We start from the raw sequence: 14,495 nt of genomic DNA, 5'->3' as shown, positions 1-14,495 counted from the left end.
TATGACCGTCTGACATCTGACATGTAATCACATTAAGGGTGTGCTAGGAGTTTACTTTCTTATATCGTGTGTTCATATGTTACCATAGTTCTTCTATTTTATTTCTTAACTATAGTTACCTCAGTTGTTTTTTTCTTCCCTTCAATCCACTTTGGTGCATGTTTATGTACAATTATTCACTCGGCTATACTTATTTATTTGTATATTTTTCTTTCATATAATCATAATAGTCGTGTGACTGAAGGAAAACTATTTGATAATTTTTGATAAATTACAAAAAACATTGAGAAAACTGATTTTTATTTACAAACAGAAGCCTAAACAAAATTGCATAACTTATAATTTGAAAAATAACAAACTTTCATACAAACTTCCATTCCCTATTTAACCCCCTTAGGGGATGAAGTTTCAAAAATTATTTCTTAGTGCTCACCTACGTTATATAAGAAACTCCAATTTAAAATTTCATGCTTCTAGACCCACTGGTATTATTAAGTAGGTATATAAAGTAAGTCCATAAAATAATGTCCCAATTTCAATGGTATATTATAATAGTTTAATTTAGACTACTTACAACAAATCATACATAAAATTGAAGGTAAAAAAATCTAGTTTTTCTTACAAATGTTCAATATGTAGGCACGGCACATATACAACCTAAAGTCCAATTCTTCACACACTTTGGTTAACAAGTCCGGAGTAATGGAATCAATAGCCTCTTAATTCTGTGTTTGAACTCTTGGCAAATCTTTAGGTAGCGGCGGAACGTAGACGCGATCATTCATAAAGCCACAAAAAAGAAAAAAAAATCGCATGACGTTACGTTAGGTGAACGTGGAGACCAACGCAGAAACAGCTTTGTCGTCTCGAACATTACGACCAATCCAACGGTCAGGAACTCCGACGTTCAACCACTCTCGTACAGAGAGATGCCAATGAGGAGTGGCTCCGTCCTGTTGCCAGGTTCACCCTCTACTGATTACGTTCAGGAGTCGCCATTTTGCGTAGGTGGCGCTACAAGCGAGAAAACAACGAAGCAGTACTCGCGCATGCGCTTGTCTGAAAACTGTTTGAGTTACTCTTTAGTTGTGGCCTTGAACCAACGGGAAGCCTACAACTCACGTAGTTTCGGTTCCCTGCAAGAATTTCCGAAGATTTCCGACGTTTTGCGTTTTGGTATTAACGCCACTTCAGCCGCTCAATCAGAAGTTTCCAATGAAAACAAGCATGTTGTGACTAACCTAACCTAACCCTTCGATTTTTTTTTTTTTTAAATTTAAATTTTTGAGAGAAATCCGAAGTTGCACGAACGTGGTAGGGAACCGAAACTACGTGAGTTGTAGGCTTCCCTTGTACCAACACACTGCAAACGCCTACAGTTGATGCTATTAGATTTTATTACTGGGGCATTCTTATTGAAATTGGGGAACGACGGGAGTGCGCGCAGACGACGTGACGCGCGGGGTTGCGACACCGGCCGCGACGCAGGCGCACGGGGCTGACGTAACGAGAGGCGTTGCGGCACTGGAGCCCACATGCTGCGTGGCGGCGGGTCACGCCTATCGCGACCCGACACGACGGCCCTGCCATCTATCAGCCCCGGGGGCGATCCATGGACAGGTATGCACCGGTCTAGTCGGCCGCGCGCCCGAGGGGGCCCAACTGCGCACCAGCTCCCTGGTTCGGGGAAACCAGGAGACATGTTTCATCAGCTTCCACGGTGCTCGGGCCCGCGTCGTCTGCAGGCTCAGCCAAAACATTCAGTCATTTCTCACAGTAGGCCGAGCCTTTTCAACAACCACCGCGCTGTGCATCACACAGAGACGAACATTTACATCGGTAAATAAATTCATGTAAGTGTAGTTGTGATGTTGATATTCGCCGTTTTTCAATTTTAATAATTGAACTCAAAATGGGAATGACAAACATCACCCTCCCCCCGTCCCAATTACCCATCTGAATAGCAATTGCTATTTTCCATAAGGAAATATAACTCTAATTCCTTACTGATATGCTGTTAACATTTTTGTTAAACAATACTCATTTCATGATTTTTTTTTTACGATTCTTCCAAGTGAAATCCTTTCATGCTATTCAACCAACTTCAAGCGTTAGTTAGCCTTTATGCAGCTACGGTTTTTCTAGCTAACAAAGAGTTAACTAGAGTCACCCCTACTTTGGAAAATACACCCAATTCATAGACTTATGCCTTCATGGTTTTTACACTATTAAAATGTTTAAAACATAGAAAAACAAATCATCAGAAACGTTTCCGTACATTTACTCACATAGTAAGTAATGTTCTTGTCTTTGCAATGCGCAGTTAGGTTTAAGTTTGAAAGCAATATTGTGAAAAATGGCTGTATCGCACGTAGTGATATTTAACATGTAAAACCGCATCCGGCTCCGTGCACACGAGATTTAAAAGCGCGAGGGCGCTAAGGGCGACACTTGCTCGAGTAAAACACGCCTCTACGCCTCTATGCTTATACGCGTCAGGCACCGAACTTGCGTGCAGTACTAGCGTCGGTCACGTACCTCTATAGGAGTTAAAGAGGCGACCATATCATTTTATGGAGGCGTATTAAAGAAACGTAACTGCGCTACTTAAATGTCTGCGTGCCGAATTACAATGGTTCTTAAACTATTCTGATGTGTAACATTTTAGCTCTCGGTACACGGCATTCACTAGGAGAAATTTCGTGAATGGAAAGGAAGTTGCATGGAACGGGAATGTGTAACTACGATTGTGCCATCTGTGTAGAATGGCGTGAACCAAAGTTCACCAAGCCAAAGGGAAACTCAATAATATTAATTGTTTTAATGTATTTTAACAAAATTGATAGTATTTCAATAATATTCCTTGACGAAAATCAGGTTGAAAGCCGGTTTTTTTTCCAAGTAATTTTCGCTTTTATTGGAGCCGATTCATTATAGATACCAGAGCTCTCCTCTTTGCTGATATAAAAAAAATATATATATACTACCATTAGAACACCACGTGATTTCATATTGATGCAAAAATATATTAATAATGTAACTTGATGGTGCCAAACTAATGGAATGAAACTAAATGTAAATAAGATTAAAGCTATAAACACTTATAAGACTTGCAGAGAAAATGTTTGCAACATGAGAACACAAGAATTTGCTTGTTACCGAGGTTAGATATCACACACATCTCTGGCGATCACTGAAAGACTCCCTCACATTTTTTTATTATTATTCGGACACCTTCGGTAAATGTGGAGTGGTTTGATAAGGGGCGCGTTTATACCTGGCGCTCTGCACGTCTGGCAGCCTGGCCAGGTGGCGACTTTACCTGTTGGCGGAGCAGCACACTTCTCTTGTGCTCAGTTGTAGGGGCGACCTCCGCACGCCGGCTGCCTGGGTTCGATGCCCGTGTGAGGAACCTACTTGCTTGAATAAGCGCGCGGTCACACGGGACTCTGAACTACTTCAAGTAAACATGTACACAGCATGAATATTTTTCGTTCAAGGCCATTTCTAATTAAACATGAACAGGTTGGCAAAGCACAGTATGTCCATAAAAGAATGTCCCATTTATAAATTTTAACAGTATCAACTGCAAGCGTTGTAGAGTGTTGGTGCAAGGTTACAATTAGAGAGTAACTCAAAACAGTTTTAGATAAGCACATGTGCGAGTACAGCTTTGTTGTTTTCTCGCTTGCAGTGCGAAGAATGGCTCTTTCCCCAATTAGTAGAGGGTGAACATGCAAACTATATTTGGCAACATGATGGAGCCCCTCCCCATCGAAATCTCTTTGTCCTAGAGTGGTTCAACGATGAAGATCCTGACTATTGGATTGGTCGTAGTGGTCGAGACGACAGAGCTCTTTTCTGCTGGCCTCCACGTTCACCTGACATAACGCATGCGATTTTTTTTGGGGCTTAATAAAGGATCTTCTCTGCGTTCCGCCGCTACCTACCTGTTAACCAAAGTGTGGAACGAAATTGTACTTAAGGTTGGATGTGTGCCGTATAATTAAAGGTGCCAATACTGTACATTTGTAAGATAACCTAGGTTAGTTTACCTTCAATTTAATGTATCATCTGTTGTAAGGAGTCTAAATTAAACTATTATAATATACCATTGAAACAGGGACATTATTTTATGGACATTTTATTATAGACATTCTGTAGTTTGGAACGACATCTCCTCTACATAAGCCCCAGATTATATGTTGAATGTTGAGAGTATATCCAGTCCATTTTAAAAATAAAAAAAATCCCCGCAAGATAGAGAATGTTCTTGGCAAAAGATCGTGTAATATTTTACTGACTGCAACAAAAAAAATCGCTTTCGGCACAGCTTACAGACGTAGGTAGATTTCAAAGTACCTATTTATTCTGGAATTTTTTTTGGAAACTTCTATAAACTTCTGGAACATTTTAAGAAATTAATTTACATAACGTATTTATGTTCTCTAATATTACAAAATGATCAATGAAATTTTGGTCTGTTTGCCAGCAATGAAAATAGTACAAATATTTTTAACTCAATGTATTCAGCATTGAATAGCTTAGAAAGAATTTCATATTATATGCCAACTAAGATAAACATTTAATTAGTTTGATATTTGAACACTAGTTTTCATTCCTTGCACTAATAACGAGGTCGAATAAAAATTTGCGTTGCACCAAGTTTTAAGATAATATTAAGATGGCTTAAAATAAATTCGAACGAATTTGAAACTAAACAAGTTATGATTATTTTTTTTAGTTTTAACTATTGTTTTGACGGTTATAATTTGTTTCATCAAAAATTATTTCAGCCAAAGTTTTAGATGAAATTGAAATAATTACAAAACAAATTTTAACAGATTTGATATTATATCATCTAAAAAATCATAGCTATTTTTTACTTTCAAACCTTGTTATCTTGCAGGAATGGTTGGTTAGATAAAAATTTCTTTTAACAATACTTTTAGAATATATTTAGAAAGTTAAGCAAAAATAAAAATGGATTCGATAGTGTACAAGGTAAGGACGTTTTATTTATTTATTTTAATCCAACCCCATATTTATTTAACCCCATGTTTGTATTATCAAACATTCTTTCAGACAAAAGTTTTAGATTAAAATTGTAAGATTTAAAAAAAATCTAACGGACCTGATACACTACTTACTAAGGGAGCTATGATTTTTTTGTCAATAATCCTTTCTATTCGACCCATGAAGTCATGGTAGGGAGTATAAAAAATTATTTAATACAAAAGTTGAAGAAAATAATTCAAGGTTTTACAATAAATTAGAACGAATTTTTACATGGTACGGAAATTATGAATTTTTTAAAATTCTACCCTTCTTTTTTCTACCGTCTGCGGCAATGGCTCATATTATCTCTGATTGTTTCAGACAAAAGTTTTAGATAAAAAAGATATTATTTACAAATTTCCGAACGAATTAGATGTGCCTACAAAATCAGTTATGATTATTTTTTGCCCTTCATCCCTCGTTTATTCTAGACCTTGCAGTGGTGGTTGGTTGTATAAAAAATCATCTCAGACGAAAGTTGTAGATAATAATGAAATGATTTAACAGTGTACATGGTACGTAAATTATGAATTTTTTTAAATGTTACCATTCTTTTTCCAACCCTCTGCAACAATGGTTTGTCTTATCAAAAATTGTTGCAGACAAAATTTTTATATAACAATCATATGATTTACAAACCATTTGAAGTGATGTGATAGTGTACATACTAAGGGAGTTATGCTTTTTTTTAAATTCTACCCCTTATTTTTTCAATACCTTGCAGCAATGATTCGTCTAATCAAAAAATTGTTTCAGATAACAGTTTTAGATTAAAATTGTAAAATTAATACATAATTTGTACAAATTTGATGCGCCTACGAAGGGAGTTATGATTGATTTATTTTGTCCTCCAACCCTTGTTTTTTCAACCTCTTGCAATTATGATTGGTCGTATAAAAACATTTTGAGACAAAATATTTTGGTATTACTCCTAAAAGTTATAATACGTTCAAACGGATGTGATATTTTCCATATTATGAAAGTTACAGCGAATTTTCTGTTTTTCAAATAAACCTTCCCCATTATTACCCCTTACGTCTGATATTGCCCATTAACGAACTCGATATAGATTTTCCACTATTATATTTTATATATCAGTTTGGAAGTGATTTGTGAAAAATTGTGACATTTATCGTGTCAACCAAAATTGTGATATATATGTACTTTTGATCTTAGCTGTATTAAGGAATAATGGACATCTGATTTTAACTGTCAGATTGTAACTGTCTGTTCGAACTTTGTGATTCCTGCAGCTTCGGTCGAAACTGTATTATAGTGCTTCGTAATATTATTATCCATGGTGTAATTGGTTATGTACCTACTTGAAATACCAGACACACGGCTATGATTGAAACTAAAAATTGCAATATTTCAGCTCTTAACCTAGAATCTGTACAAAAATCATAATCCGATGACATTTAACTTTAATATATAAATACTAGTTCATGTAATGCTAATATCATCTAATCTAAGTCACCATAAAATGGCTTTACAGCAAGAAAATATATTCATGAATTGTAAATACATATGTAGACGCATCCATTTTTTTTCTGTGTGTTTGATAATTCATATTTTTTTGTCCATCCTTGTGGTTTCTCTATGACCTTGTGAAAACCAGTAATGACGCAAGGGCGTATCCAGTAAGGGCACCGGAGACAGGCGCCCACCTTGAAACACGTCTTAATATAGAAAACACAGGAGCAAAGTACTTCGAAATAATTATGTTGCAGCATTAAAACAGTTTTTTTTACAAAGTGGCTTATGTCAATACATGCAACAAAATAATATAGAACCCAATACCGGACACTAGTGGATAAACATGGAAACCATGGACACTAGCGGTACCTTGCGATATTTGTATAGAACTTTGTTTAGTAAACTGGAAGGGGATTACCAATATTATAGATCTCAATACCGGACTCTCTCCTAAAATCATGGAAACCACTGCGTTCAGCTATCCCTAGTGAAAGTTTTTACGTACTCAGAATTGGAGTTTTTATGGTTATGAATTTCGGTAAATATTTAAACAATTAGAGTATATTTGTGTACACGTATACAAAGAATTATTTTAACGGGTTCCATGTGTATAGTTAATACACCAATAACTGCACAATAAAGAATAATGTGCCATACTTAGGCTTGTTTTCAAATGTTTGCTTTCTCGCAGCGCGTACCACCATGTTAAATCGGCATTTAAATAGTTGAGATATACTGATAATAATCGATCAGATGCACGGAAAGACAAGCAAAAATATGTACTTTTTATACGGTTGTAATAATTACCGAGTTAGAAATAATACGAAATCGTTTTATTCATTCCCAAAAAAAAAAAAATGAAACGTAATTATTTGCTTGTAAACCTATTTCACCCTATATACTTTTCCCTTGAAAAAGTATCAAAGAATTTGAAATGCCTGTTGTTAATTTATTGGAGCTATACACAACGATTTGAAAAGAAAAAAAAAAAACATTTGTGTGAATAACCTCCAGTTGTACAGTAAATGAGGGTGCACCTCTGGATCCGCCACTTCGAATGGGGCACATCCATGAAAATGTTTTAAATTATGTAAAGATAAAAGTATTTTGCTCAGAAAGGATCCGTCCTTACTGCATGGTTGGGTCGACAGGGTTATTGATGGGGCGACTCTCTGGTGTGACGGGCCTCGTGTTTCCTAACTTCACCTACAAACGTGGAAACTGTGCCAGGGGCGGTGTGGCTTGTGGGAGGAGGGGAGGGGGATATTTGCTCGGAACCACGCTTTAGCAACCGGTACGCACCGGTGCACGGGCGACAGATAAGCCAGCCAATCCTGCACGAGTTTTCACTTTCAGCCAGGGTTGTACGCGCTTGTCCGTGGAGTGGGGGGGGGGGGGGGAGAAGCACAACTGTGTCACCGTTGCATTATTCGGGCCGCGGCGATAAGAACAGTGTTTGTAAACATTCCCCTCTTCCCCTTCTCTTCCCCCACAACGAGCCGAGCGCTGGGGGAGATCACGTGTTCTGCTCTGGAGGGTTGTTGCGGGTTGCCAGCCCACTCAGGGGAGCGCGCGTGTCCCCCATTCGACCTTCAATCCTCTGCGGAATTAAATCAAATGTCCTCACCGACATTCTCACGGATTCGAAAAAAAAAATTTCGGGATGTCTCCTCAGTTGAAGACATGCATGACTAAATTCTCAATACGAACATCTCATGCTATTGCTACAGTCTGTCTCATGCTTAGATTGCATTACAAAGGAATTTGAACTCACTGTTGTCATATTCATAAGGTTCTTATTTTGCATTCTATAAATAGAATTATAATAATTTTTAAAATATTTTTCATGATTTTTCTAATACCGTAAAATACTGTCTTTTGACAGTATTTTTAACACGCTTTTATTTGCTTCACTTATAACTATGTAATCAAATCTAGTAAGTCGATTTCAACCTACTTCTAATTGTCGTATCGATTTGAAACTTTGCAAGTATATGTGATCCTTATGACAAGTGTGGGGTGCTTGATATCAGTTGTCTTAAAATTTTTATCACTAATGTCTGTTTGTTATCTTTGAAAGATTTGTGCAATGGGAGTCATGACTTGATGTAGGCTTTTAGACATACGCCATTGCTATGCTCATGTATGTCTGTAGAATAAAACTGCTAGTAGTTTTCTTCTACAGACATACATGATCATAGCAAGGGCGTACATCAAGTCACTAATGTCTATTTGTTAGGATAGGGTTAATTTGAAAATGAAAGACAAGAGCAACTCACGATTTTTTTCATTAAAATTAATTGTTTTGTTTATTACTTGATTCTTATTATTAGCTTATTAAAAAAATTTCATTATACAGAGTTGTAGTTAATTCTGTCACTGTTGAACAAATTTCTTAAAATTAAAGATAATATTTTTTTTACTTTTAAGTTCATACAACAATTAAAGCGTATTTTTTTAATGTTTTAATATAATTTTATTACAGTTGTATACCCTCTGAAAAAATAATATATCAATTCTAAACATTCATTATTACTTCACAGGAGAAACTATTTTGTTGCTGTCGGTCACTATAAATAACACAGCATTCCACTAATTATGTGCTATGATCAAACAGAGCCAAAATTTTTATAATTAAAAAAAATATTATAATGACAGTTTACAACAAGATGTCTTCTTTAAGTTATGTTTTCGTAGAAGTAATAATTTAATTCTATCAGACGATGGTTTTACGAAATACAAAAAGACAATGCATTAAAACAATTCTTATTCCAAATTTTCCTTTAAAAAATTAAGTATATATTACAAGATTTGCATTACATTATAAATTAATGTCAAAACTTTTGGACATCATCGTTGTAATTTTCGTAACCCCCGCCATATTGAATATCCATATTTTTATGCAAGAAAATCAAGAAAAATTTGAAATTAATAAAAAAATAATTAAATTTTAATAAAACATTCCGTCATTTTGAAAACTGTTCACCATCTTGAAATTTCGTAAATATTATCCAAAAATAGGAAATAATTAATTTAATAAAATATGTAATTAATTCAATTTTAATTTTAAAAAAAGGCTCTTACTTATGGAGTACTCGGTTAAAACCCAGTGAGGGCACAAAAATGGCGGCAGATCCTTCCTCCACAGAAGCCACAGCAGACTGACCTCCCACCACTAATGCCACGGTATAGCTCTATTGCTGGTTTACACTGTATGCCATAGAGAAACAAATATGTGTGAGACAGATGAAACTCGCCTTAGTTTATTTAATACTCCTCGTCGCCTCTTCTGAAGGCTTCATGCACGGTGGTGACGGCAGCGTTGCCAGTCCTCGAACGCCCCTCAGCAACAGGAGACTGGCGGCGTACGCACGCAATGGCGTGTGTCAACGAAAATGTTTATAATCTGTAAGGCCATGCGTAAACTCGTGGATTCCAGGTTGCTATTATGGGGTCTGCCACCAACGCGTTTCCGGTTTTAATTTTCGAGACCCAGGCCACGTTGTCGCTTGTGGAAGACGAGGCGTACGTTTCCGACGACCGTTTTGATCCTCTAGGGACACTTCAGTCTTACTTCATGTCTTCGTTCTTCCGTCGTGTCTTCACGTTCAGTATAAGAAGGTTTACATTCTTCCTAGGCCGCAGCACTGCAAGATAATTTATTTGTAAAGACGCGGTATAATTGCTCGTAAGGAAATGACAGACAGATAAATGTTAATGCCTTTTCTTAGTTATCAAATAAAGTGTCAATCAAAGGTATTGATTTGTCATCTATTTTTATTGGGGAATACTGTCACGGCCTTGTTGCGTATGGATATAAAGCTTCAAATAATAGTTTTCACACAATAAATATTTTCCCAGAATGAACAAATTAATTAATATTTTATGACGACTACTATAATGACCAAGAAAGTAGTAAATTCATTAATGCGATTGGAAGTTACATTTCGACACCTCACTTGGTTAGTATGTTTCCAAACGAAAAATAGAGACGCTTTTTCAGAAGAATTTAAGAGATTTCCTGTATTTTGTTTTTACATTTCACGAACTATACTTCAAATTTCCATTACTTATGTATCATGATGATGAGTCCATGAATAATTGGTATTTCCTTCAGTGTATCCAAAATATTTTTTACAAAAATTCGTGAAGAGTTCTGTCTAATTTGTTTCAGTTCAAAATGTGATGCATTATTTAGGCGCTTGGCTACACACATCTTGCACTAGTGTATTGCCGGTTGCAAGTATTAAGGGCGCATCATAGAGTTATCTAAGCTTTCCCACGACCATCAACAATCATATAAGATATATTGTTTTGTAAATTCAGGAATAACTTCACACTGGTGGCTTGGGTAAAAGAAATTTCTGCCAATAAAAGTAAAACAGTATAAACTTTTTTTAAAATTTTTCCTCGTAATACTTTCGTGTCATATTGAAACTTCCTCGCAGTTAAATATTATTACTGTAAGAAGATTCTGCTATATCTGGCAGGATCACTGCTGAAATGTTGTTCCCTTCATTTACTTAAGGTCACAAGAGTTAATCTAATTGAAGTGAAGGACCTCCCAAAACCAGTCGGGTTACCTTTGTAGATAATTATTATAAAGAAATAAAAATACGAAGATCATATCGTGCTTAAGGGCAAAAGTTTCAACCATTTGTATATCATATATATAATACAATTTCACCCATTTAAATGCATTATTATCACAAAACAGTATTTCAAGTCACAATCTCAAAATAATAGTTAGGAACGTAAATTAATTTATTGTAACATTGCCTATTTTGGCAAAAAAAATACATATATTTACTTATTTTGAAATATATATAAATTTAACTATCATACATTTTACTGTACAAAAATACCCTGATACACACTTATATTACCTTCTGCGTTTTATTTCACAAAAGTTAAAAATATTAATACAATTATTAATTACTAATGCTTGTAGAAATAAATTCAATAATTAAAAACAAATAAAATCAAAAAAATAAATTAATGAAATTTAACAAGTATTCAATAATCAAAGAGTTTAAATAATTGTACAAAATTGACGGTAGAAATATTTAAAACTTGAAATACTCGTGAATATTATTTCACTTAAATACCTAACTATTGAAGTTAATGTCTAGCTTTGAATCTCATTTATAAAGGCTACGATAAAGAATTAAATCATGGTTCGTAGACACTGTACGTTGCAAATTAATGACCAAAGGTCATATATTAAGTACCCATCACCACAAACATTTTAATAACCTTATGCCATCCCACGAAGTAGTTTGACATTCAAAGGACGTCATCTCCCTACTTCAAAGTCTTACTTAAAAATTCTGACTGCCAAATGAACCAATGTAATTAAAATTTTGTCAAATAATCCCAGCGTGAATTGCACTTGAACATACTTTTATGCGTATACGCCTAAATTACTCGTTACAGTCAAACATACAATAGATGATACAATGTCACAAAATTTAAATTGACTGTCACTAGATCCAAACCATCGCAGAATTCATGCCATTCCAATTCAGAAATTGTAGCAGAATCTTACAAATATATTTCTTAAAACTAGCCATATGATTTTTTTTAATAACTGGTTGATTATGAACTCTTGTTAAATATTTCTAATTCATAACATCTAAATAATATTACTGGGAATTTTACCAATAAAATTTAATAAGAATATATAATATATTCGTCTTCAGTGATTTTTTATTTGCGTTTCTGGGGTTCCGTCTGAGAGAATAGTTCTTTCTATCATCTGAAAAAAAGTGGAATTTAATCAGTTATAGCTCGGTTGTTCATGCATTTCGATATTTCCCACGTGTTATGCCAGTGCTTAATGCGGAAAAGGTACCTGGAGTACTGCCCAGTTTCTGAAAAATGCCTCAAAATCTAGTTCAGGCTTTCTCCCTTTAGCAACATCGAATGGGTTTGCACTCGTTGTGTAAACCGAATAGAACAGGTATAAAACGAGTTTAGACTTTTGGGCTCCGTGACAAGATATACAGTATTGTAAAGGGGGAAAAAAATTGGTTCCTCCTAGACTTGTATTGTTAAAATTCGAGACCCAAAGAATGAGAAATTAAGGTATTTCCGAGGATTGTGAAACTTGTTTAAATTATTTTATTTATGTTAGTGTTTGTTAATACATTTTTATGGCAATGAAATTCAACTATATGATGAAATAATAGTTTTAAAGTAGACGTGTATTGGAAAAATCCGAGACAAATAATGAAAAATTAAGGTATTCCCGAGGATTGTGCTGAAACTTGTTTAATTTATTATAATTATGTCGAGTGTTTCTAAATATGGTTGTGATAATGAAATTCAAGTACATGATGAAATAATGGTTTTAAAGTAGCTGTAATGTATCAGTTAATTTGTGTAGTTTTTTTACAAGAAAAAAAAATGTATATTGCCTCTTCCGGTACGTATCAGTAACACCGATTGGTCTAGCGAAATTTTCGCGTGTTTGTTGACACCGTAGATGTTGGCAAGCGTGTACTCGTTATTTGACTCGTTGTCTTCACGGAATAACTGGGCACGATAGGATGGCTCATAAGCATGCAACTCCTGATGTCCTGGAACCGACGCTGGCGAATGTGGGGCCGGTAATTAACGCAACGTGCGTGCGCCAACTAACAGCTCGTTGCTCGTACATCTTGAGCAATGCCGCGCGGTTGGAACAGAACCACCGCCTAGTGAGCCCCGTGCGCAGAATGCTGCCGAGACCTCGCGTTGCGGACGGGTCCGCCGTGCGCGCACGCATCTGAAGATCTCAGCGCATCCACGTGTGGCGAGTGATGCAACGTGGCAGTCTACTTACTCGGGCGAACAAGCTTCAGTTTGTAAGTGAGACTGAAATGTGTAAATTTTTTTTTGATCATCAGCTTGCCACCAGTAGCTGACCATCATCGCGAAGGGCAGGGGATAGGGAATGCGTATGTCAAAGAACTGCACCAGAGTTCCTCTTGAGTAGCGGTGGAAAACCACGAAGGTGTAAGTCCATGGAATAAGTGTCTTATCTTAGGTCGAAGTCAGATAGAAATCAGTTGGGAAAACAGACCGTAGCTGCATAAAGGCTAATACTAGTTCGTTTAATATATTTAAAGGAACTCACTAGTAAGAATCGTTAAAACATTGCATAATTAAGTTCTCTCAACTTAAATTAATAACATGTCAAAGATTGCACAAGTCTCCAACGAGAAAACTCATCCTGGTGCAGGTGACCAGCATCGAAAGCACAACCTTCCAAATCCGAGCCAAGAATGCAAGTCGAAGAAGTGAGCTTCATACCATAGAACAAGGAGTGAGATATAGAAGTGCGATTCTTACAAAAAAAATGAAACTATGTTAGGCGCGACATTTGACGCTATCTGTTGGGTGGGCCCACAACTACTAACAAAAAAAACCTCGGGCGGGAGGTTCAAATCCAAAGTGTTAGCTTTATAATGATAATTAAACTACTTTACGACTAATTGCTTAGTAGAAGAGTTTCCAACTGTGCAATAAAAATAGTACTTTAGGAAATATGCTTATTCCACCTTGATTAGTCCAGATATTTAATAATAAAAAGCATGTTCTATATAAATGAGTAGGAGATGCAGATATTTTGTGTTTGCACACCACAAAATATGTGGCTACCAAATTAAAGTAATTAATTTTAAATTGTTTGATTGCATGTTACTAGCTGATGCATTACTTCTCACAATCAATTTAGCTATGCTAGTAATATATCATGAAACTACTATTTAGCTGTGGGCCCTAAAACTAGGTTTCATTCTCGGCAATTGTAGTTTCTCCCCCCATGCTCCAGACAATTTGGTCTATCACTCGGTGCTTGTGAATAAACGAATCATGTTGGGGCTAGGTATCTGCACATAATAGTCTGTTACCCCGACGCAGGAGTACGAACTGCTTAGCAACCACCACAGTCACCTCCACGTGCGTGTGGTTGCCCT

At 35.9% G+C, this 14,495-nt stretch overlaps 1 protein-coding gene across 2 annotated transcripts in view; it reads left to right on the top strand.

Moving 5' to 3' along the window:
• The first annotated feature begins 1,157 nt into the window (after positions 1 to 1,157).
• LOC134534436 (urokinase-type plasminogen activator-like) overlaps positions 1,158 to 14,495 on the top strand; it is a 46,633-nt gene continuing 33,295 nt past the window's right edge. For both annotated transcript variants that reach the window (XM_063372903.1, XM_063372902.1), the window contains exon 1: positions 1,158 to 1,620. In XM_063372903.1, coding sequence (XP_063228973.1) covers positions 1,536 to 1,620 — 85 coding nt within the window. In that variant the 5' untranslated portion in view covers positions 1,158 to 1,535. The remainder of the gene's footprint in view (positions 1,621 to 14,495) is intronic.

The sequence above is a fragment of the Bacillus rossius genome, chromosome 7, assembly GCF_032445375.1.
Source record: "Bacillus rossius redtenbacheri isolate Brsri chromosome 7, Brsri_v3, whole genome shotgun sequence".
In the NCBI taxonomy this organism is placed as follows: domain Eukaryota; kingdom Metazoa; phylum Arthropoda; class Insecta; order Phasmatodea; family Bacillidae; genus Bacillus; species Bacillus rossius.
Note: the sequence above shows the minus strand (reverse complement) of the source record. Positions and strands in the feature narration are given on the sequence as shown.